This window comes from Micropterus dolomieu, linkage group LG22, assembly GCF_021292245.1.
Source record: "Micropterus dolomieu isolate WLL.071019.BEF.003 ecotype Adirondacks linkage group LG22, ASM2129224v1, whole genome shotgun sequence".
In the NCBI taxonomy this organism is placed as follows: Eukaryota; Metazoa; Chordata; class Actinopteri; order Centrarchiformes; family Centrarchidae; genus Micropterus; species Micropterus dolomieu.
This window is the reverse complement of record NC_060171.1, coordinates 23,521,250-23,548,027: the sequence shown is the minus strand read 5'-3', so window position 1 is coordinate 23,548,027 and position 26,778 is coordinate 23,521,250. Positions and strand designations below refer to the sequence as shown.

Here is a 26,778-nt window from a genome sequence, read left to right as displayed (position 1 = left end):
TGTAGAGGTAAAAGAGGTGCAGCTGATGAAGGATGTAGTGCAACCTTAGGTCAATGAGTTTAACTGTACATTTTAGTATTGCATCGATAAGCAGACTTTGCGTTGGATCGGGCTGAGGCAGCGCTTTAGAAAAGTGGCGCTTGTGTGAGTTACAGTCCAGTGATTTAGAGTTCGGTCTTTTAGTTTTGACAACATAATAGTTCTAAAATATTGTCTCTTTTAATCACAATCAGTAACCACAGATCGCAAAGTCCTTACCTACATGGGTAATCTTTCATAATCATTCAGACATCATCCCACCTGTTCTAATAGTGAAAGTTGATTAGCTGGCAAGGTAACTGCCTGTCACAGGCAGGAACAACAAACTCTTGGCTCTTGGTTTGCTCACAGTGAGCACACAATGTCACAGAGACGAAGTGATAGCAGCACCAAGCTTTGCAGTGTTTTTTTTTTCTCATAAAGATGTTGAACTCTATTTTAGCTATGTATGTATAAGCTTTACTCGCATTCAGTATTCTAGACATAGGAAATGTATTTCAATGTGGTGTTACATAATGTGGAAATTCTATCAATTTAAAGTTGCCTATGAAACAGGCATACATGCATTATAGTGATTGTGGAAATAAGAGCCAATAATTAGGTACACAGGTTCATCGTGGATTTATTTCTAATTGTACAGTCATAATGGAAATTTATTGTCGAAGGTATAAAAAAGCCAAAACATTGAGGTTGCAGCATTACGCCAGCTTTTCAACACCCTTTATGTGTCGAAAATTATCATTTTGCTGCAAGTTTCCCAGAGCTTTCAGACAATTCATGATTTGTCTGTGCTTTGTATTTTACTGACCACTGAGTCTCATACTTCTATTCTTCTGCTGTCTTTGTTTCATGCAAGACTCCAGGTGATGCAATATGAATGTTGTGTCCTTCGCTGAGTGAATATGTGTTATTCAGAGTATTTTTGTGTGTGTGTGTGTGTGTGTGTGTGTGTGTGTGTGTGTGTGTGTGCGTGTATGTGTAGTACTGGATTGTGCTTGTGAGTCTTTGGGTACGCACAAACATCAGCCGCTTCACACTCCTCTAGTGTCAGACAGGAGGGGAGCCTGTTGTCACATTTCTTCATCATTACCTTCCCTGCCCTCATTCATCTCTCTCCCTTGGAAGTTAAAAAAGTAATCAAAGGCTTGGCATCCGACAGCTGTCTCTTTGCCTCTTCCACTATAAAAAATTCTTTTACCTCCCCTGATTCTTTTGCAAACACTGGTGACTTCTCAACAAAAGCCCTTCATTTCAGGGGTGCTGAAAACCTCTCCAGCTTGTCTCGACGGAGGTATGTCTCTTTTTGACATCCCTGCTAAATGGAGGATGCTTTTCTTATTTAACAGCTCTGCGACTCTACGGTCCCGGCAGTCCTTTATCTCCTCATAGCTGGCCGAGAACTTGCGCTCCTCTTTGCTGTGTTCTGCCCGTCATGCCACAGCATTAACATCAACATGTCTCTTAACAGGCCACAGAGAAAGAGCCATGCAATGCTCTGGCCGGAGCACAAGGCTAAATCCCAGATCGGTGGAGAGTCCAAGCTCCCTGGAGAAGAGATCTTGGCCGGCAGGGTGGATGGTTAGAGTATGTTGGAGATTAGGGCTTTGGCGAGTCAAATGCTGGATTAGGAGTGAATGGTGAAGAGGAGATTCCACAGGGTCTTAATATTAGCCTTCGGGGCAAATAACCGTGTGTTTTTTTTTTTGGCCTGGTCTCTTATGGTATATATCTGTGTGTGTGTGTGTGTGTGTGTGTGTGTGTGTGTAATGCACATTATATATTCCTTAATGCTTCCATGAATTATGAAGGGCTGTGGTTTTCGGTAATGATGCTACTTTATCTCATACATCAATTGTGTGGCTTATGGAGGAGAGTCATGTTACCCTTAATGAAGGATGGATGGATGACTTTAGTCTTTAGCCACTGAGATTTAAAACCGCCATTAATTTGCCTTTTCCTTTCATCAGTGTCTTTTTTTTGTGGTGACTAAAATTTGTAGTGAAAGAGGAATAAGGGTGTCCTTGTTTCTGCTGTGTTTTTCAAGGAGGACGAGCCAATCACAGGAGGGGTTGATGGCAGAGACCATACCCACATCCGGAGGTTCCTCAGCCAGCGGCACAAGAAATTGCCATGGAAACCAGAGGTAACACAAATTCTTTTATCTCCTTTCTTATCCCCCAATCAACTCCTTTCTACCATCCTTCAGAGAGATAAGGATTGTTATACTTTGCTATATGTGTGACTCATCAGCTAATCCAGGCAAGGACACCAATCTTTCATCACTGATTGGCCTTTTTGAAAAGGTTTTTTATCAATGACACTTCTGGCTTAATAATTGAGGATTTGCTTTTTGTGAAATATAACAGATGTCTTACTCTCATTTCCTTTCAGTTGTCCTTTTAAGAGCAGTTGGTATTTCAGGTCAAATAGAGATCCAGAAATACTGTGGTACTATTATCGGAAGAACAAAATGTACCTTACGTTTATGATGATAAATCATTGTGTGAGAATGATAATATTTCATCCAAACCCATTAGCGGGTTATATTTAAAGGCACCTATGACTTGAAGACCACAAGTCGATTTGATTCATCCTAATTTTTCAGCTCACTCACTGACTCTCTGTAACAAAGGGAGTAGCAGACAGAGCAATTAACCAGCGGATTTGTGATAAGGAAAGCGGCTCTAGATTTGTAACCTGTTCAGCAGAGTTTAATTAAAGGATTGTGTGTGTGTGTGTGTGTGTGTGTGTGTGCAAGCCTAATCTGCAAAATATGATTTATTAGTTGTTCCCTACCTGGAGTAAAGTTTAACTATCTCTGCTGAACACCCCAGTGTGCACTTCCAAGGCAAATCTAACGATTCATACACACAAAATGACATGAATAATAGGGAATTACTGTTGCAAAAGTTATTTTCAAGTACATCAATACTGCAGCGATACAGTACTTTTTACAAGATTCTCTAACATTCACTGCCTTGTACTCAGCTTTCTTGCTGCTTCCGCAAAGCATTATGCATGTAATCTGCAGAAGGCAGCATTACAGGGGTGCTGAACACAGTATGTGCCTGATAAGATTACAATAGCCGTTGTTTTATTTCAGCAGACTCTCCTGGGTGAGTCGGTATTGAGTTAGTCTGTCTCTGCCTTTGTGCTTTGTCTCAGCAACACAGTACATCAAACACAAAATCATCCATCAAGGTGCAATATGACCCTAAATGCATACATACAACATGCATAAATCCACATATTTATGTTTACTTTCTTTGTTTTTAGCACAACAAGGAACGGCAGTTAAATTGCTGGACATGACAAATATTGTCATTTTACCTTTGCAAGTTGTCACATGTGGATTATATCTGTTTGAAACATCTGTTGTATGAATATTATGGGGCCTGCATCTAATTGTGGATGATGCTTTCAGCATAATTTAAAATGGTGCTACCCAGAAAATGAGAAGTCACATTGATATGAAACAGCCAAGCTAGGACTACAGCCAGACGAGCTAGCTGAATTTGGACCATGTTGACTAATTGCACAAATTTAAATAGATTTTATGACCTGATCACAGTGCGATGCTTTATTATGAACATTCTGTTTTTCAGTGCTTTCTTTTTTCATATTTTTGTATCTGAAAACCGTTAAAACCACAGGACATTTTTGCACTTTAAAGACATGTACATGATTTCTTTGACCAAAAATAATTTCTTATTCATAGTTTGGATTAAAATTGGAAATAAATTTTGCAACATCCACACCAACTACATTTTACAGTACATTACCATCAAAGCTCCCTTGTAGAAGTCAACATGCCATTTCTTTGACTTATTTCCAGCCTACTCATAAACAGACATGACATTTAGTCTCTGTGAATACTCTGTAAATCCAGCATGATTCTATCAAATATTTCATACATCTCTATAAACTTTTATCCTCAAAAATCCCTCCCTCTCTTATCTCAGGCTTCTGCTATGTCAAGCTTAAGCCAAGACTGTCGGAAATCATTGAGTGCAGCAGCTCTTCCTTCGCTTTCCTCACTAGCTATCTGTCCTAATTACCAGCACTAACTTGTTTTCCTGGTGCACAGCCAAGATGGCAGAGGTCTGAGGCATAGACTCAGGCTGGTGGAGGTAGAGTGGTGCCATATGCCAGCTGTCACAGACTAGCAGAGGTCACATGGGCGTCCAGAAGCATCCATACAAGCCCACATACTCAAAAACTAAGCTGCGTAATGAGTACACCCTTAGAGAGAGATAGAAACAGAGAGTTAAAAGGTAATCTCAATATTTTATTATATATTATAATTATTATTAAGTGCTGTCACTCTGACCTGCGTTGGTTCTAGCAGGTTTTTTTCAGCCACTACTGGTGACTTAAATGGGATTCCCAGCTGGTGAACTCATCCAGAGGTGACTGTGGATTAGCGTGGACATGCGGATGTAGGGTGGACATCCTCTGTCTGTCAAGGACACCAGCATGTCAAGGAGACTGATCGGGATGGAGATCAGAGAGAAAGCTGGCCCACGAGTCGAGCAGTAGCCAGGCCTCAAGGGATAAACATTTGCAGCATGGATCCAGAGAAAATTTTAGCATAATGAACAATGTTATTTAGTCCAGAGCAGAAAGAACGTGATTATAAATGAGGGGATTTAAACTTTGATATCAGTGGGACTTTTATGACTTCTTTACATTCTGCTATTCCACATTAAAGCCACTGACTGCACAGATTCCAACATGAATCAAATCATCATCTCAGGTGTATAAGAAATATGTGCATTGAGGTTCATCAGATATTCAGAAGGTGTTAAACCAAAAGGGAGGATAGATGGAAGTCTTGTGGCTGACTGACGTCTGTTTTCTTGGCTCATACTGTTAAACAAAGCTGGAGATGTGCTATTTCAGATTTGGACACTCTATTTTATTTACCACTCAAGAGAGAAGTGAGGGGGATATGGTGGCAAAGACACAGACACATGACGATTCAGGTGGAGGCAGTCGTCACAGCTGGCTCCTCACCCAAAAACACATGCAGCGACAAGACTGGAGGCGGATTTAGATCTTTCAGTTGTCTTCGACTGTCCTTTCAACCTGCAATAACACGTTCAAGTGACTAGAATAGGGGGAGGGCGCCGGAGAAGGAGCGTGATATTTGTTTCTTCTCACTGTTCCTTCCATCTGTCTTTGTTTCTTCTATCTGTCCATCCAAAATGCGAAACAGTCAAATAGACAAAGGAGGTATAAATGTGGTTTCTGTTACAGGCCTCTCATTATGGTAGGGTGAGTGATTGATAGCTTGTTGCAGGAGATGAAAAAAATTCTGCTCGTCCTCAGTTCTCTGTCTGCCGTTCCTCAGTTCGACATATCCACTGCAGCCACATCTATCCCCCTCATCTTATATCCCTGGCATGACAGAAGACATGTAATTGTGGGACAGATGGGCAGATTATACAAACCCTCATTACAGTAGCTGATGAGGCTGGAATCTAGATCATATGAACCTTGTCTCCCATTTTTTGCACTCCTCTGTGTGAAATGGGTTCTCATTATCTTTCTCCATATAATCTCTTCTTACAAACCTTTGTACCTTTGAAAATCCCCCTTTCCTCACTGGAGCTACCTACCCATCTCACCCTCTTGCTAAATTACTAATGGGCCGAGATAGATGAGATATGCAGGGAGAAACTATCTATATGCCCTCTATAAATTCAGATTTAGAGATTTCAGAAAATGTGTTCAAGCATGAATGTTCCTGTCATAGACCCAGAGGGAACAAGTTGCATGTATAAAATTGCAGTACATATGTGTTATGATGCATCAACAGAGAGCTTTGATGCCGATTCTCCTATATGGTTTTGGAGGGGGGGATTTTGAGAAAGGGAGACAGCCTCCCGAAAGATAGATGGATAGAAGTCTGATTTGTGCTCTGGTTGATAGTGTGACCAGATGGGTGAGCGAGAGGATAGCTGTGGAGACAGAGATATGTTGAGACAAGCTCACAGAGATGTGGGTATGTGGAGGAAATGTGTGGTCTGAAATGAAGACTGTGCTGTTTAGAGTGGCCACTTAAGCTGTGCAGTATAGTGTGCACTCTTTTATTTTAAACGTCCTTATCAATCAGTTGTTCTCTCACATGGAGGGGGGTGGCTAAGTAGTATTGTATGTATCCCAGTGTGCCTTTGCCAGGAACTCCGTGTCTCACTTTATTTATCCAAAGGGGATTTACAGTGTCAGTTGGCGCGTCTGCTCGTCTGTGGGTGCACCAAGCGGCCATTTGTTTGTGCCTCGCTGCCAGCAGGAACGCAGAAGGCTGCACCAGATTTTGAGAAAGGGAGACAGCCTCCCTGAAGGAGAGAGGGAGAGAAAAGAGAGAGTCTGTTTTGTGCTCCGGTTGATGGGTGTGACCAGATGGGTGAGAGAGAGGAGATATTGGAGAGCAGCGGAGACAGAGAGATGCGAAGACAAGCTTACAGAAATGAGGGTATGTGGAGGAAATGTGTGGTTTGGAATGAAGACTATGCTGTTTAGAGCGGCCTCTTTAAGCTGTACAGTATAGAAACATCTTTATCAACCAGTGGATCTCTTACTCAGCTTTTTTCCCTGTGCACCTGTCACTTCTCTCTTTCTTGCCTCACTCCTCATATTTGGCAGATGGCATTAATTGCTTCCTTCCATCTCCTCCCCTCTTATTTAATGGCAGTCAGAGCTGTAAGTGCTCTGTTGCTTTGAAACCGTAACCCCTAACCCATTTTATTGGCATTCTCATTAATTACTTCATTATATGTTATTGGGACTGATATTAATTGCCACTGATATTAATTGCCATCTATATATATATATATATAATATATACTGGTGCAATAAGTTTTGGAAATAATCTGATGATTTTCATAATTTACAGTGTTCTGTTGACAGAACATTTTTTGATACCTGAAGAGAGCAGTTACCCCCCTTTTGATATTTACAAAAATGTGTCTTCACAGTGTGAGAGTCAACATCTTAGAGGGAAGCCTTTAAGCATGCACCTGCTGTCGGAAGAAAAGCCAGAACCAAAGAAAGAAACAAAAGTAAATCGAAAAGCTGATTTATTTGACGTATTTTCTACATTCTACTACATTCTGTACTTTGTTTTTGAGTGACTGCAGACTTTTCCCTGCAGTGGAGCAATTCATCCACTTGTATAAGACACATGGTTGTACTGCAGTAAAATGAAAAATAGAGAGGTTTGTATTAATCACCCTAAATGACCATAGAAAAAAATCAGATATGGACAAAAATGTCAATATCCTTTAATGGCTGCATATAGATGCTAATTTAGCAGTGACATAGACCAAAAGAGTTTAGTATATGTAAACTCAAGAGAACTTTGCCAGTATAATGCCTACTCCTCCCTGGAGATCATAGCAATTAGCCTGACATATAGCCACTTTGTGCCTATGACTGCTGCCTTCGCTTAATGCAGGACTACTTCGCCCAAGCTAAGTGAAACAAGTTACCTCTAATCAAGCATACCTTCCGAACAGACTGATGATTGTGATTGACAGACAGTGTTAGTTTGATTTGGCCTTATCTCGTGCAGCTGTGCCTGTAGTCTATTTTGCTGGTGTTGAATTTGTTGTAGTGCAAATGCCGGAAACATTCTGAACCTTCTTGTCTGCGGATTTGACTGCTTGTCCACAGCGGCAGGAGGACACAGAACTCTGTCTCTGATTTTGGATTAAGGAACAGAGTACATCAAATGAGAGTGAGGGAAGAAAGTAAGAAAGGCAGCAGCAGTCATTCTGTCTCTTCTTTAGCCAATTACTGAATGTCATTGTGAGCTGACATTCTGTAAAAAAGCTGTTGTTTGAAAAGACTCAAGCTGCCACAGCACAACCGTGTCCCAACACGACACACACACACACACAATCACACAATCGAGTAAACCCAAAAAACCACAAGTCACCCGTTCTATACAAAATGTTAATGTGAGCGTCACTTCATCCCTTGCTCCAAAAAGAGGAATCAAACGAAACAGAGAGAGAGACAGCACAGGAAACTGACAGTCGACAGCTGAGCACAGGGAAACTAAAGACAGAGAGTAGAGAAATCGACAGCATTTGGCAGCACACAAACAGAGATGGAGCGATGGAGGAGCAGAAATAGAGAGGTCGGAGAGAAGAGCAGACAAACATAGGGATAGTGGCACAGAGAGAGATGGAGAAAGAAGCAGCACTCATAGGGAATAAGCCAAATGATATAACAGGAGAGAGGCAAAGGCAGTTCAGCAGTCACAGAAGCAAAGGGATAACAGGGTGAGTTTAATTCAGAGAGGGTGAAGAAAAAATTACTTCCTTCTTGCCCCGTTCCGCATCCTGTTAAGGCAAGAGCACAGACAGACCTCTCGCAGCGTGGTCACCCACAAAATAGAGGCAATTATACACAAGCGACCCCCAGCAGAAAGTTGACTTTACAGCCTGAGGCCTCTCCAGGGCTACACAGGGATATATGTGTGTGTGTGTGAATAATTAGAGACTTTTAAAGCAGCTCTCTTATGGTTATTTGACAAGAGGAGGGGTGGGGAGGGTGCCAGACCAAAACAAGGTTTGCTTTTAAAACCCACAGGAAATCTATTAAAAGCTTTACATAAGGCATATTTACACAGGGACTAGTCCCGTCTGCTAAATCCCTCTAACCTCGCTATGCCTCCCCCTCTCCGCCACTCCCGTTTTAAACATTAGACATTCTTGTCATCTTTCTGACTTCCTGCTTTTCTCTAATTTGATTTTGTTGGCCCCCGTAAATCCCTGTCTTTTTTCCCCTTGTGTTTTTCATTTGCACCACACTCTTTCCACAGGAGAGATTGGAGGGAAAAAATTAAATGCGAGCATGTAAAAGTCTAATAACTAAAATCAGGAGTCCTACTGCTTTTGTACTGACATGTTTGCACAACAAAAATATCTCATGCTTAATGCATGAGCTGTAATTGCCGTGCTGCTGTCAGCGTGCAGGGCACATAGTTGACCGTACAGAGTTGGTGGAGAAATGAAAAGGACCACTTCAGGTCAGGCCATCTGTTAGAAAGCCTGTGTGATACTGAAGCAGCAAGATACCCTCCATCTACATCTTTCTCCTTTTTAAATGTAGACATGGATGCAGAGTAGCAGTCATAGGTGTTTATCCTGAAAGGCTTTCTTGTTTCACCCCTCAGGTTCCTCTGATGATAGGAAAACAGGATTTGCGTTCTGTGTTTTTTTTTTTTTTTGTCATGAGGTCTTCTTACTTTCCTGATTGTTTGATTGATTGATTTGACAACTCACACTACTAGACTCTATAGCTAGCAGCTACTCTACACACAGAAAGGCTGCTTTCATCAAATGAGATGGGGCCAAAGTAGTGAAGCCAGCTTTTGCTTTGATCCAATCAGGGAACCCCACTGCATCATTTCATAGACATTTGGTGAGAGCCAGCTTTCTGCTCAAGTTGTGTGATGTTCTAAATATCTGTGGCAGCATTACAGTGGCAGCATTACAGTGGCAGCCTGCTGGGACTGCTCACACGCATTGAAGGGAGGCATATGTGTGTACAGTATGTGAATGTGCATTGGTACAGTTGGTTGATCATCCAGTGTGAAAAGTTAAAGTTTGCAGGTTGTTAAATTACTGAGTCAACCTCCTAAGGCTAGACGCCAGGCTGTGTTACGTGTACATGTGTGCAGTTGTGTAACTATGCATCTGCACATGTATTTGCATTTCCAGTTTCTCCTCATGCCACACTTTGTGCTTGGTGTATAGGTGGAGTGAACATCAGATGTGCTGAATCAGCTACTTAAGATGTGGTGTTGCAGGAACAACAGTGTATCTGAACTGTGTTGAGGAAATTACACCAACCCCCTGGTGTGTGTCTCACTTTCTGAACCCTAAATTTGTATGTGGTGGGTATTTATGTTTGTGTGTAAGGATGTAAACTATAGTCATCTATGCCTACGCCTTTTCATATATATATATATATATATATATATATATATATATATAATATTATAAGACCCAAAGCACTTCACTTCCAAAGCAGCGTAAGTTTGACACAGACTCAGCAGAGAGTCATCGCTTCTCATATATGAGCAGACTTGTGTGTGTCCGTGTTTGAGGAAACTATACCCCAAGGCAGACCGGTGGTTTCACCATCTGTCCTTGCTGTGTCCTGTGATTTCCCTGTGTAATTCAGACAAATGTCAGACAATGGGCAGGAGATGAGCTCTGACAAACTGCTCCAGACATTCTCAGTTCAACCCCCCTCCCCCCACCGATACTCCAGATGAGCGCTCTGTCACCTTCTCTTATTCAGGACAGTGAGACCATTGAAACTGTACACTTCACTCACATGTTTCACCCACAATTCATTTCGCCTGCATGTAGGAGAGGCATCAGAAATGACATACATTCCAGCAGAAAAATATATTTACTTAAATCAGTGCAAATGGCAATCTTGTGGTGAGCTCCTGTCGCTAAAGTAGTGAAGCATTACTTGCATTTAATAGCAATGTGATGCTATTGTTATTGTGTGCACTAAAATTTTTCCTCTCTCTGTGTGATTGTGTGTTGGTAGTATAAGGGCCAGGCCAACCTGCATGTGTTTGAGGACTGGTGTGGATCCTCTGTAGCCCAACTCAGAAAGAACCTGCACTTCCCTCTCTACCCTCATGTAAGTATTACAGAGCAGACTGAATGACCCTCTGTCTGACATGATTGTGTGTTTTTATGGGCTATAATGTATTAACACACAAGGTATATTAAATTGAGCCTGTACCTTGAAGTTCTTGCACTGCATATGTGACAGAAGCCAGCGAGGCTGTACAGTGAGTAAACCTCACTCCCCGACACCTTAGGGAGGAGGGGGGGTGGGGGGGCACTATATACTGTAGTGTCTGCTATCATGAGGTTTTGGTAATAAGTTAGTTAGTCAGACATACTATTGTTTGCAAGTTTGCATTAGAGCTGCCAAACACAGTTTGATTCATTTCTTACACATTTGCTGTTGCGTTTTTCGTTTTGGAAAGGTTTAAAAACAACATACACCCCTCTGCAAACAGTTTTTACACCTAGTATTATTCTTACTAGAGCTCCATGCACACAGTGCTTAAACTAGTATAGAAATCAAATGCTTGACAGGGCGTAGTTACAGTTACTAAGCTTTGATTGGACAATGGCTGGCTTAGCGAGTAGTATATTGGAGAAAAGTGTTCACTCTGTTTAAGCTTTTTCTTCAACAGAACAACTGCTGCATCTATGATCTGAAATTATTTCCCTTTTCTTACCCCAGACCAGAACCACAGTGAGGAAGCTGGCAGTGGCTCCAAAGTGGAAGAACTATGGCCTGAGAATATTTGGCTTCCTTCACCCTTACAGAGATGGTAACTATCTCATCTTGTTAGTGCATCCCTCCACTGACGCTGAGGACCTTGGAGCATGTGTCCTTTATAATAGTAGAGAATTTTCACAGCCCTCTTAAATCAAGTGCTTGAGAGCCACTAATATAGAGGATATTCACATTTTTATTAGGGATGAATACCAGAGATTTCACAGCTAAATCTCATTGCAGTACTCTCATAACCCTAACCTTGAGCCTTGTTGCTATGGCAACTGAAAAGCCCAAGTGCCCTTACACAGATTGCAGAATGTGAAGTTATAAATTAGATTACCATTAATTTTAGTGTCTTATGTTGCTTTCGCTGGTAGCATAGCTCTCTCCGGCTGATGGCTCAAAGGTCAAAGACTCTGACAAGCACTCTAACAAGTGCCCTTCACCTCACACTGCCAGACACAACCTTTTACATGCTATTGTCGATTGATTGAGTGTTAAATAACGTTATACACATAGAAATGCTTGGAGGTTTTCTAGATTACAGACGATAAAAACTCAAGACTACTGACTAATGTCACATGACTATCATCTTATCCAATAGGCCATTAGTGTCTAACTAACTCCACTGGCTGCTTGTTTGCTTTCCATGCTCCTTAGATCTGTGCACAAATGTGCAGTTTCTGTTCACATAGTTGTTCCATATGGATTAGAAATTCAGTTGCAGTTTTGGGATTGCATTTTTACACCTAAGAATATATTTCACGAAGCCATGCCCCATCTGATTATACTCTGATTATATGTATCTGGAATTACACATATCTACTTCCACTAACACTTTGATCATGTTTTCCCCCTCCAGGTGATTTCCAGTTCTCAGTATCGTCTGATGATAACTCTGAGTTCTGGCTGAGTCCTGATGAGAGTCCTCTCAATGCCAGACTGCTGGTCTATGTAGGACAGGTAAGCACTGGGCTGTGCTGCATTTTTGTACAATATGTGAACCACAGAGTTGCTCCACCAAAAAACAACAAGGTCTGAGGATTCTTTATGCTGTCCCTGGTTCCAACTGATATTGCTGAGCACCAAACTTTCACTGAAGGAACATACTTAATCACCTAAATTGTTTTGAACTCCTCAATGTCGTGACTTATATATATAAATATATACCTCTTATCATTAGATTATATAGTGACTTTATTATATGATATAATTTTGTATTTATACAACCTTGTGTTTTATAATAATAAATACATTACCTTGATCATTGATAGTCAGGCTGAAGGGGACTCATAGCTCTAAATGCCATCTAATGGATTCCCTTCCTTTCTTAGACAATCATGTACAAAATGACAAATTGGAGAGGAGAAAAGTATTTTCTCGAAATGTTGTCATTAATTGGACTGTAATGGTCAAAAGCTATTGGACTAATATTGCTATGATCTGACATCCATGCTGAGACAGTTGCTGTTAGTAAGAACAGTGAGTCCTGACCAGTCAACAACATAAGCCTTTTATTCTGCCACTGCTCAACCTTAGTGCAACAGGAGGGACACTGAGCGATTTAACCTTGTTCGTCTTCACTAGTCACCCGCTCACCTCATGTCGGCATCCTAATACTTGCTATCACTCACCTCCAACACACAGCTCAGAATAAAGGAGACTGACATCCTCGTGTAGAACATCCTGTGAAAAATCATTTCCTTTTTCCATCTATCCTTGAAGTACCTTCTGCCAGCAATTGAATAAAAGTCAAACTGTGCTTCACTAATAAAGTTTTCTCGGTGAAACCTTCTTAAAATTTTAAGAAGGATAGGATGTATGAGGTTGCACAGTGTTTGAGTTGCACCACATGAGTGCTCTGGGCAAATGTGTGTTAAGAGGTCCAGCTATGGAGCCATCTGTATTCCAACAGGATGTGAGATGCCACCAGGTTCCATGGGAGCTGAGATTAATTAGCTGGCAGCGAATATTGATGTGACATTTAGCAGTGGAGAAATATCATCTAGGTAATGGCAGGGGAGCAGTGCTATGGCCAGGGATCATTCATTCTGCCACTGGGTGACAGACAGGCCTCGCTGCCTCCCCTGTCTACATTGACACGATGTATTTCACAGATAAAAATCTAACTCTCTGGTCCGTTCCTCATTATGTGACCCATCTGTGTCTGATTTTAAGGGGGAAAGTCCAACAAGAAAATAAAGGTTTCTTTTATCAGGACTTGAAATATTGTTTATATTTTTTGCACAACTTTTATAAGTTAGTGTTTCGGTATATACTCGTTCTTGCATCAATTTTATGCCCAAAGCAGGTAATGCAGTACTTCGCTAATCTGAAAAGAAAGCTTACTGCCAAGCCTGCTTTTAAACTTTTAGTTCAAACAAGGTCTAAAACTTTTCTTCCCATTTTTTCATGCTGTTTAAATTTAACTAATAACTCAAAGCTGTTTAAAAGAAAAAGATTATTACAGGTATTTATATCTGTTTTAAATGAAAAAGAAATGTATGTTCATTAAGCGAACACATTACACTGTAGCCAGTATTATAAAACACACAAATTGGCACATGTACTGTGGTCTCTCCTTACACAGAACAAAATAAGAAAAGAAAAGTCAGCGCTTGTTGGCTCTTACTTGTCGCAAGTGAAAGTTCCTGTAAACTCTTTTCAAAATATACAACATGTCTGTATTTTCTAAATACATAAATGGGATGTAATAAATGTAATAAAGCCTAATGAAGAACATGTGAAACGATTACTTCAATGCAGCTTGGACTTGAATGTGAGAGTGATCACCTTTATTTCAATGAGGTTTCTTTAGTGTGAGAAAATGTGATAACTTGAATTAAACTTTTAAGTTACTGTGTAGTTTGTATATGTATCTTGCTCATACTAGTGGTGTAATTCCTGCTCTATTCATGGCCTGACTCACTGCGGTAAAAATACACATAGTATTGTAAAGCATTGTTATTTTAGTCAGTGGTCGTAGTGATGTCGTCCTCAGTAGTGTACTGGTGAATTTAAGGAATGTGCTGCCATGAGACATTTAGCTGTGATAGGACGAGAAGCAGGAAGCTAAAGTGTTTCCATAGAGACCCGTCAGCATTTCGTGGCTAGCTTTCGAATGATGTCACATAACTCCTGATTCTCTGATCTTAATGAAAAGATGACATCATCTACGGAGGTCCATTTCTGTCTTTCTTTCTCTCTCTCTCTCTCACACACACACACACCTGTACATGTAGACATAGAAGCGTTATCTACAGAGGTCCTTTAATCCTGGTTCTGATACAGTCACTTACGAATGTACGTGATATGAATGTGAGGATCATCCATTCTCCCTCTTGGCATTGATCATATTTTTTGCCCGTAGCTAATCTGCAATGAGATTTTCTTTCAATCAGATTGTCCAGACAGCTCCAGCAGAGCTTCCCACGGAACCAGACCAGGGCTTGTCTGATACTGAAAGAGCCTTATGCGTAGCACAAAGCACCTATGTGGAAGTATGTGTACACCCGTGTAGCGCTCATGTCTGTGTGTTCGTACAGATACATGCGGGCATTGATGTCATATGTGCTGTGAAACTCATTTTGTCTGGTTCAAAAAGCAGACACAAAAAGACAAAACACACCGAGACAAACAGGAAACTGGGTCAGGGAGGTGTAATCAATATGAGACTTGACAGCAACAGTAGCTGCTCAGTGTCAGACAGACAAGACTTTGTCACAAGTAACAGGCACTATATCACATGTTAGCTGTACAGTACAGAACATTTGGGCACACAACTGCGTACAGCAGTTGATGAGGAGATAAGGTTATACATATATTGATTTTTTTTCTTAATATGTGAATAGTTTAATTCCAAAATGATGATCTGAAAGCAAAACACCTACTTTTGTATACCTAATGATCAGTCATCATACTGGTTGGATGGAAAAGGTCAGTTTTCTATAAATGATTTTCATGAAAGACATTTTGACATGTCAAAATACAAGAATGCAGCTATATATACAAAAAATAAATAAATGATGGTGAATTTCATTTAGCTGCTTCGGTTTCAGGGTCCCACTAATGTGCATGCTGGCTCACTGTCACACTGTCATGGCTTAGTGGGACACTTAAATAGAACAGAGCCATCGTTAATGTTATTAACAACAACAGTGTTTTTCATGACAAGTCTAAATGTCTGCTGTTATAAAGACCTATTCTGGTATTTTTCAAATACTTGATTGCCAGGTAGCAACATCTGTCCAAAAATAGAAAAAAACATTTTGGATTGAAAACCATGACAAGCGTATAATGAGTTTCATTCTTTGTTGAAGTTCCAAGTTGAAATTTCCAACCTCCATGCACCCAGTAATCCATTTGGAAAGACATTAAAAAAACAAACAGGGAAGAAAATGGATGCCCCCAAGATTAAAATTTTAAAGCTGCTTGAGATAGGCAATCCATCACAGCGAGCAGCCTGTCTGCGTCTGCTTTTGTTCTCGTTGCAGTTACATTTGTGCATGCAGAACGTTCGATTCAACCTACTCTAACAGCTGTATAAGCACCTATCAATAATGTAACTTTTGACAACAATAAAACGAGACATGAGGATAATTGTGATGGATTATCAGACTGAAGCCAGTTTGATGTACTTGCAGGATGATTTTATGTCAGACTAAAATGAATGAAAATCGGTGACTACCTTGAAGGAGTGAAGAACACCATTCAAAACCCTCAACTTCATCCAAATGCACTTGTCTGATGAACACTGTAAACATGACCCCACTAAGTATTCCTGCTTAATGAGTCGAGTGCACCCAGGGGTCACAATCAAAACAAAGTCTGTTGACTTTGGCACCTGTTTCACTTTTTCTTTTCACGTTGATTGCAATTAGACCAGCGGCACCACTCTCTGTTGTCTATACTGAGGTCAAAATGTTAAATGTTTTTCTGGAGCCTCTAAGTCAGTTGATGGATAACCTTTTTTCTTTATGAATATTTTGGTTTTTATCACCAGACCTAAAAAAAATGTTAATTTGCCATTTTGATTTTGCCACATTTGGTACAATAAGAATGCATGCATACTTGTGCCCGTTTTAGGAAATTGGTCATATAAAATTTTGCTTTTTTATACTCTTTTATCCTTACTAATCTACGTTTGGGGTTTGAACTTGTGCCTGTTCAAAGTGGATGATTTAGCAACATCTCTCTATATCATAAATAAAGTAGCAGGGTCAATAGCCTTATTCACAGCAGACATTTGGAAAAAAAAAACATAAGTGGAACTAAGAATGCACAATAATAGGGCCCTAAAACTGGAACACTCAAATGGCACGCAACCATAATTAATGTTATTAGTTGCTCTACAGTCCTGACATGCCAAAATGTCACAGTGATTAGTTATAGGCAGGGGATTGTTGGAGTTGATAGAGGTGGAGTGATGCATGAACAGGTACAGAATATTGAATAGTTTCAGTCCCTAAATGAGTAAAAGAGTAAAATATTTTTTTTAGCTTTGTCATACCAATGTTGTATATCATTATACATAGTTATACTATAAAGTTACAGTTATACTAAGTTGCAGGCTTCCCAGGTTATAATAGACCTTTTTCCTTTTTAAGGACATTTTTAGTTGCTATAGCAAGAAAAACACACACATGTACCTTTTCTCATGACATGCCTGTGTGTCCTCAAGTCCTTACGCACATGCTTGAAAATCATATGAATAGTGTAATTAAAGGACTAACTGTGCCCAGTATATTTTAGTTGTTAACACTTTGCAGTTCAATTGGAAAAGCACACTAAAGGTGAGACAGAATATGATAAAGAAAACAGCACTCTGAAGTTATATCGCAGGTCAACTGTTTCTCTATTACTTCTCTCTTCTCATATGGATAAAAAAAGAGATTGTATTGTAAAGGCATGGGTTGGTAGAGAGAGGAGTAATGTCTCCATAGTTCCATTGCACTCTCATATTTCTTATATTTCTTGACCCTGTTTTGTGTTTCATTTTCAGTGTTTCAGGGCCAGTGGCCATCTGAAATTAGTTTTCTTGAGGTACCTACATACTGTATGTGGGTGAGGTTCACACAGAGTCACAGCATGTGTGCTTATGTCTGTGTGAGAGATGAAAAAAGAGCAAGGTTACGATAGAGCGAGGTTGGTGTGTGTGTTGCCCGTCATGACTCCCTGCTTGCCTACTGATTTACTGTACCTTCCTCCTACTCTGGTGAGATGCTGCTCTCAATAAGCAATGACTCATCGTTCAGCGGGAAACCGTGTCTGTGTGCATATGTGTATGTCTATGTTTCTCGTGTCTATACTGCATGTGCATGTCTACCTTGACGAACATCTGCCACTTTCATGGAGAAAACTGAGATAATACACGTTACTTTTCCTTTTAATGTCTTGGATTCTGGCTTTGTTCACGTTCAGCTGATTAAAAATCTGACAAGCCCTTTAATTGTGGAAGGACATTTGCTCTGTGACACTTATGATATTCTTCTTTGTCTGACACTACATATTTTAAAATCTTCTTTTTTTCTTTACAGCTGTTTTCAGAAGAATCTAGATTATCCAAAATCCTGTGGAAGAGAGTGACAAGTGAAGGAAATGGATAGACATGCAAGAAATATTCATTAACTAGGCTACTGTGTGAATTCAGAACCTTACAAAACATCATATGTTAACATCAGATTTCATAATTAATGTCCATCTCAACATGACATTTAGCTTCATGGGCACTCTAAAATTAGGTGAGATCTTGTTTTGCTTTTTGCTTCTGCTGTAATTTCATTTCTTTTCTGAATTTATTTTGCTTTGGAATTTAATAAAATGTTCTTGTTTTCTGCCTGTACACAGATTATTTTTCATTTATTTTAAAATAAAAAGATTTGCTGTATTTAGAGTCAGCACTAGATGTCATAACTTGCTGAGATGAATATTTTTGCAGTGCTGCCTCTGACTCTTTTTCATCTAAACAGCTCATTCTGGAGAAAACAATTCACTCACAGATAAAATATAGATATGCAAGTACAGTAACTATAGACATTTCAACAGTATTTTCCAGCAGTTTCCCATTTATATTCAGTGCAAAGTTTTAAATGCAGCTTTTATTTGTCTGCTTTCCTTTGCTTTGAAATATTATAATAAGTTCTGCTGAGGTGCCTACTCCATTCAGCTATGATTTGTCAAAGTTATTTAACTTTTATTGAAGGTTGGCTGCTTCTCTTAAGAAAACAGCTGCACTTTGCAGTGACACAGATTTTATGATTTTTTTTTTGAGGGAGAAATGAGCTTATATGCAGTTCTTTGGTACTACTTTCTGTCACGATGAGCTGAACAAAACTAAATGAACTGCTTAAAGCAGTCTGGGAGTAAAATTAGATTGTTTTTTATTTATTTATGTAGAAAACAGTGGTACAGTACTAGCTCATGTCAACGCTCACATGCAAAGTATTGTCTTTTAAATAAGCATAACAAGAGAGAGGCATAGACAATACAAAGGAAAGCAGTGATTGATGCAAATAATAAGTGCAGCATTAACAAGTCACAGTGTTGGTGTATTAATAAGCAGATTGTTTTGATTGATAATTGTTTTACTGAGCTGACTGGTCTTCAAAAGCCAAATTGTGCAGTATTCACATGCCAGATTTTAGAATAACAGCATCAAAGTTAGGTAAGCAAACACAAGTTTGTGTGCTAGTGTGTAAATAAGAGTGCTGCACCCATGTTGATTGAACGCTGTGACTGATATTCCAGATAGTCAGTGAGAGGAGCCTTTGGGTCTTTTTATGGACAATTGAAAATTGAAAGGGAGGTGCAGCGACCTTAGATTGTACACATCAGTCTGTATATGTGAAAAAAGTATAAAGGAGCTGTGCAAAGTCAGATAAATTGCCTCAAGTGATGTCAGTTGGGGCTGAAGACTACAAGTTTGAACTTGAAAAAGTCTGGTGTTGTGGCGCTAGAAAGAACTGGCTGACCAGACCTCTGTAGCCCGCTCCTCATCTCTGCTAAAGGCTAAATTAGCCGCTACTAGCATAACACACCCAAATATCCTACATCAAATATTTACAATGTTATGGAGGTGCAATGCTAAATTGTTGGAGTACTCACACATGGTCTGATGTAAGATCATCCACAGACCGTTTGATGCACACATTTGTCCACGGACCATTTACTGTCAAATTTAACAACCATTAGTGCTAATTTAAAACATAATGCTGACCCAAGACCATATCATCATCACATCATTTATGAGGGAATATGCTCTCCATACAACATCTGTCAACTTCGAATAACCATCAGTGGAAAATCAACAAAAAGTAGTTTGCTGGAAATGTTTGAATGTCATTACACATTTAAATGTGTATTGGTTTGAAAGAAAAGTTTTCATCTTTTTAATATAAACTTAGTTTAGCTGAGTGAGCTTAATCTCCTGCCCACTTTTTGATTTAAGTATTCTCTCCCTGTGATTAAACTCCTACCATTCTTCCTTTTTCTGTGCCGGAGGAGGAATTTGTGAGGAAGCTGTGGGTGTGGAAATGTACTACGGCAGCAGCATGTGGTGGGCTTCAGAGTGAAGGCACAGTAGCACACATTGTGTCCTCCTCCTCTCCAGCCAACTGCTTCACAGAGACTCTCAGTGGCTTTAAAACTGCCAGGGGCCTGGTTGGTTTTGGACAGACTTTACTGCCTGTTTTTGAGGTTTTCTGCCCATAGTGGCTCTCATCTCATGCCAGCAAACGCGTTCAGAGGTGCCATCGTATAATTGCCATTTCATATGTGTGTGTGTCATTATCTTGTACGCGTGCGTCGCCGTGTGCGCTGCTTTCTGTGAAAAACATTGTGGTATCCAGAGTGAGGATCAGCTGCTAATTACAAACTGAAAGACTCTTGTGATCTGTTAGCACCACACCCCGCAATGTTTTCTGACCAGTTTGTAACCCAGAAGTGTGGCCAGCACAAACAATTAAAGGCATGCCCACGGTGATCTTAGCCTTATTCTTTCATTATGGACCAGTAGCATCAGGGGCCCTAATTAATCGTGTTGGCTTGCTGAGGAAATTAATGGCCACTGATTCAACTGCTGGGCTGAAACGGGGGCCACAGTGGTCCCTATGAGCCGTCTTTTTCAAGTTAGTATTGGCAGGGAATCACGCTTTCTGAATTTCTGTCTATTTAACCATTAGCTCTGATCTGTTTGCTCACTTTACCTATATCAGAACTTGCCTCCTGATCGACTCCCCCTGTTTCTTTGGGGCATACTATCTTGTTTTCCCAATTACTCTTCATTTGCTGTGCCAGGGAACCGATCAGGATCCTGCAGCATCCTTTTCAAGCGATCTGTTTTTCTGAATTAAAAATGAGCCGAGGACGTCCACCTAAAAATGATACAATTGGTGTTTTTGGCACATAAAGTGTTTTTTAGATGAATACTCTTGAGTTGCAAATTGTGCTTCAACACTTCTTATGCTCCTCTTATCCTCTGCTCTCAGACTTGTGCACTCTCTCGCGCTCATACTCGCTCTGATCTCTGTGTGTTGCAGCTGGGTACAGAGTGGACCGCCCCAGGCGAGTTCAGCAAGTTCAGGTCCCAGTCCTCCAAGTCTGTGCAGTAAGTACCTGTGACAACCACACACATTTCTTCAGTTATTTCACTCCCAAGCCAGGTCAGAGACCAAAAGAAAGCCCTGCTAACATATTACACTAAGGTTGAGAAATATACACCAGCACTAGAGCTTCTCTGAGGACTGATCTTGTGGCTGTTGACTGTAAAGTGTCTCTCTACCTGTTAAGTAGCAGTCTGCACCCATTATGCTCTGTTAGACCATTCATGTTGCTCTACAGCCTCTTATAACATAATTGCTTCAGAGGGCTTTTTCTGCTCGCATGCAGGCAGAATGTGATGGCTCAAGTGTTCACTGGAGACTGGAAAGCAGGTAGTGTGTCTCTTGTGTGTGTGTATATATATATATGTGTGTGTACTTTCATGTATGTATGAACTAACATAGCCAGATAGGGTGCTCTTTTCAGGTATCAAAGTGTGGAGGATCATAACAGTTGAAAGGCGTCTCTCTGTAAATGCAAGATGAGATTGTATTAACCTCTCAGCCCCTCTCAGATTCAACACATCTCTCTCCTTAATTGCTGGGAGCTTGGTTGCATAAAAGCACCCTTCAAAATGAGCACTGATCTGCAGCCAGTTTGCTTCTAAAGTCATTGTTAAGTTGATATGATTATGCACCAACATAAGAGATCCTGAGAACGGTGCTCCTATTCCTTTGGGTTCCCACATTTGCCTGATTGGATGAAGCTGTAGAGTGCTGGCTTAAATTATTCATCCACACTCACACATACTGCCAATGGTGTTTGTAGTGAAGGTTCCGAATATTTTAGCACTTCTAAATGGCGGGATGATGAACACATACAATAAAGAAAAATAAAAAAACGTGTTTAATGCATTTTTATAGGTGTGCCTTATTCAAAAACTGAAAGCTATGGATCAGGGTGAGCATACAATGCATACCCCTGTTCAGTGTTCTCTGTGCACACATGATAACATATGAAATGATGAAATACACATTAAATGCCTGCTGTATCATAAAAGTAGTGATAAGGTTTACTAGTTTCAAATGTTCATGAATCAGATTGCAATGCAATGGTGACAGTGGGAATAACAGATAGCAGCAGTATTAATAGATATGTGGAGCAGGCGTGTAAATGGACCTTTCTCTGTTTGGTGAAAAATCAGCGGATGATTTTTTTGAGTAGCACTAATGACTTCATGATCCGTACTGAACTTATCATATGAGCGACATTTGTGGAATATTAGAGTGATTTATGTACCAACTTTGAAACACACAGATCAGAGGCCCTGATTCTTTATGTTCCATAGATTTGTCGAATGTGTTTTTTTTTTGTTGTTGTTTTTTTTTACACAAGCTTTGAGTTTTAAACTAAGATAAACTAAATCGAATAGCCCTCAATTTAGGCTTGCAGCTCCAAAGTATCATGCAAAATAAAAATAACTGCATCATATGAGGCATTAAAACCTAAAATCAGAACATGTTTTACTCACAGCCAGTTTTGAAAAGAAAATGTTATTGTTAAACAATACTGATTTAGTACTCAGTGGTCAGGATTTAAACAACAAAACAGTAAAAGGTTTCTAACTTCAGCTGTTGTGAAACGTTAACGAAGTATTTAGAATTAAATACACCAAGCGTTGCCTGTGATGAGATAAATCCTGCTGATGTGCAAGACAGCCGTGGATATAATCGTGTTACACCAATATAGTGGTGCCCAGCATCGTGCAACTAAGACAACAACTCGAAACTTGGAAAAACACGAGACTGCGCACATTCAGTTGATGTGTCTAATTGCATACTATCCATTACAGTATTAATTTCATATTGCTGTTAATTCATTCTGACTCACTGCATCACTCCATCATGTGTCAAGGTCTCATCATTTCTGTTTATGTATCATCATTTATTGTTCTGAGAAGGATTATTAAAAGGCATGAAACCACAAGAAAATCTTCCATGCTCATTAAAAACCATGCATCTGCCTTCTTTTTGTAAAGGTACACATAGACACGCAACACATTATATAATGAATGGAAACTCATTAATACCATAAGGGACTGAACGCAGGCCAGGACCTGTTGGCAAGTGTTTGTGTGTAGGATTAACTGGGTATGGTTAGCACAGCAGGCACACCAGACTACAAGGGAGAACAGCGAGATGACAAAAGATGAAGAAGAAGAGAGAGGAGGAGGCGGCTGCGGCTGCAAGTTTATATATTTTTTCTTCCTATCTGACAAGCGTTTTGCATTCTCTGACAACAACACAACAACAAAATAACCAGGCGTGGAGGTCAAATATGGCAAGAACATTTAAGATGTTGTTCGTGGAGAAAGGTGGGTGTGACGGATGTTTTTTGTGGTGGAAGGGGCTAAAGACTGAAGTCAAATCTGTTTTTATTTCATAGCTACACACTATCACATGCTTTAGGGGAAGTGTGTTCAAACACAGCGTGAAAGTCTAGCTTAAGGTAATTAGGCAAAATCTAGTTTGATGTTTCAGTGTGTGGGCGTGCGTAAGGGAACATATGCATATTTTTGCATGTAAGCAAAGACGTGCATGTGTGTGAATGTGTTTGTGTTAAATACAGTGACATTTGAAATTCCTTTCTGCGTCTGATGACTTTATTGAAGCGTCCCAAAGCAAAGGCTGCTTAGCTTATTTGTCATCTTCCACATGTTCCCTCTGCCGCACTGTGCGACGTGCATCCCTCACACACCATTACACTCGACCTGTTTATAGCAAAGCTGATATGCTCTTGAGTGTGGCAAATTGGGTGTGGAGCAGGATTAATTGCCATGCATTCACAAAAAGGTATTCTTCAAATTAGATGGGATAGAATTGAAATGAGCAAATTAGCAGTGCAGAACAGAGCAAGATATCATATTCTAAAAAAACTTACAAATTGCATCAGAGTATGTGCACAGCAATAATAATCAGTCATTAGACAGATTTTATCACCTGGTAATTTGAAACATTTGTAAACCAGATTAAATAAAGACATAATTGAACAAAATGAATTAGGTTTTTCAGGAATATTACACTCAATTTTGTAGATGGAACGCCACTGTGAAAATTATTAGTCATTACACATGAGGCTACAGCTAGTCCATGACACCATGCTCCTCTTGTGAAATTTGTTATTGGAGAATAAGTTCACAGCCATTTGAGCCCATTTACAGACTCTATTCTACCACAAAGCTGCAATTTAAAACAGCTTTTACAGTTGACATGCTTCTGTTAGTAGCTAGTTATTATCATATTGGGCCCAGAACGGAATAAAATAGGGCAGAGCCAAAATAAAATGGAGCATAAAAGAACTGAGTTGAGTGGTGCAGAGCAGAACACAACCAAACGGAGAGTAGAAAGTGGGAATGTAATTGAACAGAGAAAAGCAGAATGAAACACAACAGACACTCTCACTTTAGCAAGGTTGTATTTTTTGTCTTTTTGTTTTTTCACGCTTTGGACTACAGTTATTTATATGTCTCGGTTCATTGGAGCTGTACAACCGGCTGTAGTAGAATTGAGTGAACAGTGACTAATGGTTGCTGCAGGGTTGAATCTTATTGTCAGGGAATGAACCATATTGTTGTAGAGGGGTTCACTTGGAACACTGTTGGAGGTCTCCATGCGATGCAATCAAAGGCTACTGAGAACTGCAAACATTTACAAGCACAAACATTCCACACACAGTATATATATAACATCTAAACACCCTCGAGTTGTTAGTCCCTCTGTCGTTATTCTGTGTCTTGGATGACTGCAACTAGAGCTTTCAGGTATGCTACCCTCATCTAAAGTATGCCACAATTTTCCCATCAGCCCCTCATTCTCTCTCAGTGTGTCTCACTTACTTTTTATGGCCTTCTCCCTCTATCTCACTCTGCCTATTGCCATAATGGCAGTTTAATTTGGGGAGTGAATTTGAAGCTGTAAAGGTGGAACAGGTAGGAGAAGGTATGGGCTTTATGTAATATGCATATGCTGTAGTGCAAACAGCATGCAGCAGGGACACATGCTGTTCATCGCCACCAGTGGGGTGTGGCCTTCCTGTTGCTGTGGTGTGTGAAAGCCCGTTCTAGGTAAAAATTTAAAAAGATGGGATGGACAGGAATGTTTGGGAGATCTGGTAGTCCTCCACACCACCTGGCTATGACCACCTGGAGGTAATGACTCACAGTATTTAGTGTGTGTGTGTGTGTAAGGAAGAAATGGTTATGCTTGTGTTTTAATTCTAAAGTTTGCTAAATAAAATTTTAGGATGGAGAGTATTTGTCCCTCTTGCAACTTCCAACTTCTTCTATCCTTTGGGACTCTATGTATCTGAAATTGATCCATGTGAGGATTTACATACACATATCATCAAATGAAATGTACTAACAACCATCGAAACAACATTTTATATCCCCAGTGACTTGCTTGCATTAGGTCCAGAATCACCAGTTTCAATTATCGATTAATCGTCTTATTTTATGCAAAATACAAAACATTTAAGCTTCTTAAATGTGAAGATTGTTACTATTTTGTGTTTTACATCACAGTAAACTGTGTCAGACTTTTGGCCAGACAGATAAAATACAATTTGAAGAACCTTCTACCTTGGAAATTGTGAAAAAAATAATGAACATATTAATTGGTAATGAAAACGTTAGTCACAGCCTTAAAGGGTAAAACATATTGGAGGAAAATTCTGTGCATTCATCATCAAGCCTTAAAACACTCAAACTTGAAAGAAAGACATACCAAAAAGCTATTTCTTTTTGATGGTAATAGAAACTGTTGTCTTGACCTTTAAAATAATATCTGTGTCAATTTAAAAGTGTCCCTTTTTGTCTGCCTACCTCTTTATCTCCACCTCTGCTCACACCTGTGAAGTGAAAGTTTGGCAGTACCTGCTAGGTGCTGTCACAACAGCTTGATGAGTGACAGTGAAGTAGTCAGATGAGGAACCCAGATAACCCTGTCAACACTGTCTCCGCTCTCTGACACAGCTACAGCACCTCTGGCTGTAAAGACAACACCAGGGAGATTGACATTTGCTAAAATTCTATAAACTGAACTGTGCTGAGTTGCATACTAAGCTATGCTGACGTCTTCCTTGACATCAAGTATTTCAGAGCCCTTTGAGCAGCTCAGACTCGGATGTGATTGACAGTAAGTTGAAGATTAGAAGGAATATATTTTGAAAGATATTGGAAACTAATGAGCGCTGGCTGAATCTGAGGCACAAAGCGAACGCCAGTTAAACAGTGCCTGTGTTTCTTAAGTGTGAGCATTCACCTGCATGTGCTCCTAGATGAGTTTCCAAATATGAGAGTATCGTCTGTCAGGATTTTCACCTTCAGGTGTAATGAAATAAAAAAAAAATGGCTGCTGCTGACCTTTGACTGTGACATGGTGAGGACGAAAGGCAGAAGAGCGTTCCAAGGTTATCTGGGATGCCACAGCTGGCATTTTGAAGGAGCAGCTTTCAGTTCACAGACTGCTAGAAATGACATTTATGCCCAATCCTTCACACACACGGGTGTTGGTGTGTGTTCTTCCTTGTCTGTGTGAGCGTGCATGTGTTTATGTGCCCCTTTTACTTATAGGCTTTTCTTTCTTATAGTTACTTCCTCCTCCTTTTTTCCTTCTCATTTTTCTTTCCCTTTTATTCTTGTGCTTTAAACACACTGCAAACACTCCCATTCTTTTTCTGCACACATGAATTAACAGGAAATCCCCAAAGTCCAATAATAGTTGGAAGGAGAGAGCTAAGTGTGCCTTTTTCCCGGCAACAATGAGGGAAACCTAATGGAGTATGCCCAGTTATTTCACTTTGGGATCT

The 26,778-nt window shown here is 40.0% G+C and overlaps 1 protein-coding gene across 3 annotated transcripts in view; it reads left to right on the top strand.

Moving 5' to 3' along the window:
* The window catches only part of b4galnt4a (beta-1,4-N-acetyl-galactosaminyl transferase 4a), a 149,414-nt gene that overhangs the window by 88,706 nt on the left and 33,930 nt on the right, over nt 1-26,778 (top strand). For all 3 annotated transcript variants that reach the window (XM_046037942.1, XM_046037944.1, XM_046037943.1), the window contains exons 3-7: nt 2,084-2,182; nt 10,621-10,716; nt 11,335-11,425; nt 12,236-12,336; nt 20,910-20,977. In XM_046037942.1, coding sequence (XP_045893898.1) covers nt 2,084-2,182; nt 10,621-10,716; nt 11,335-11,425; nt 12,236-12,336; nt 20,910-20,977 — 455 coding nt within the window. The remainder of the gene's footprint in view (nt 1-2,083; nt 2,183-10,620; nt 10,717-11,334; nt 11,426-12,235; nt 12,337-20,909; nt 20,978-26,778) is intronic.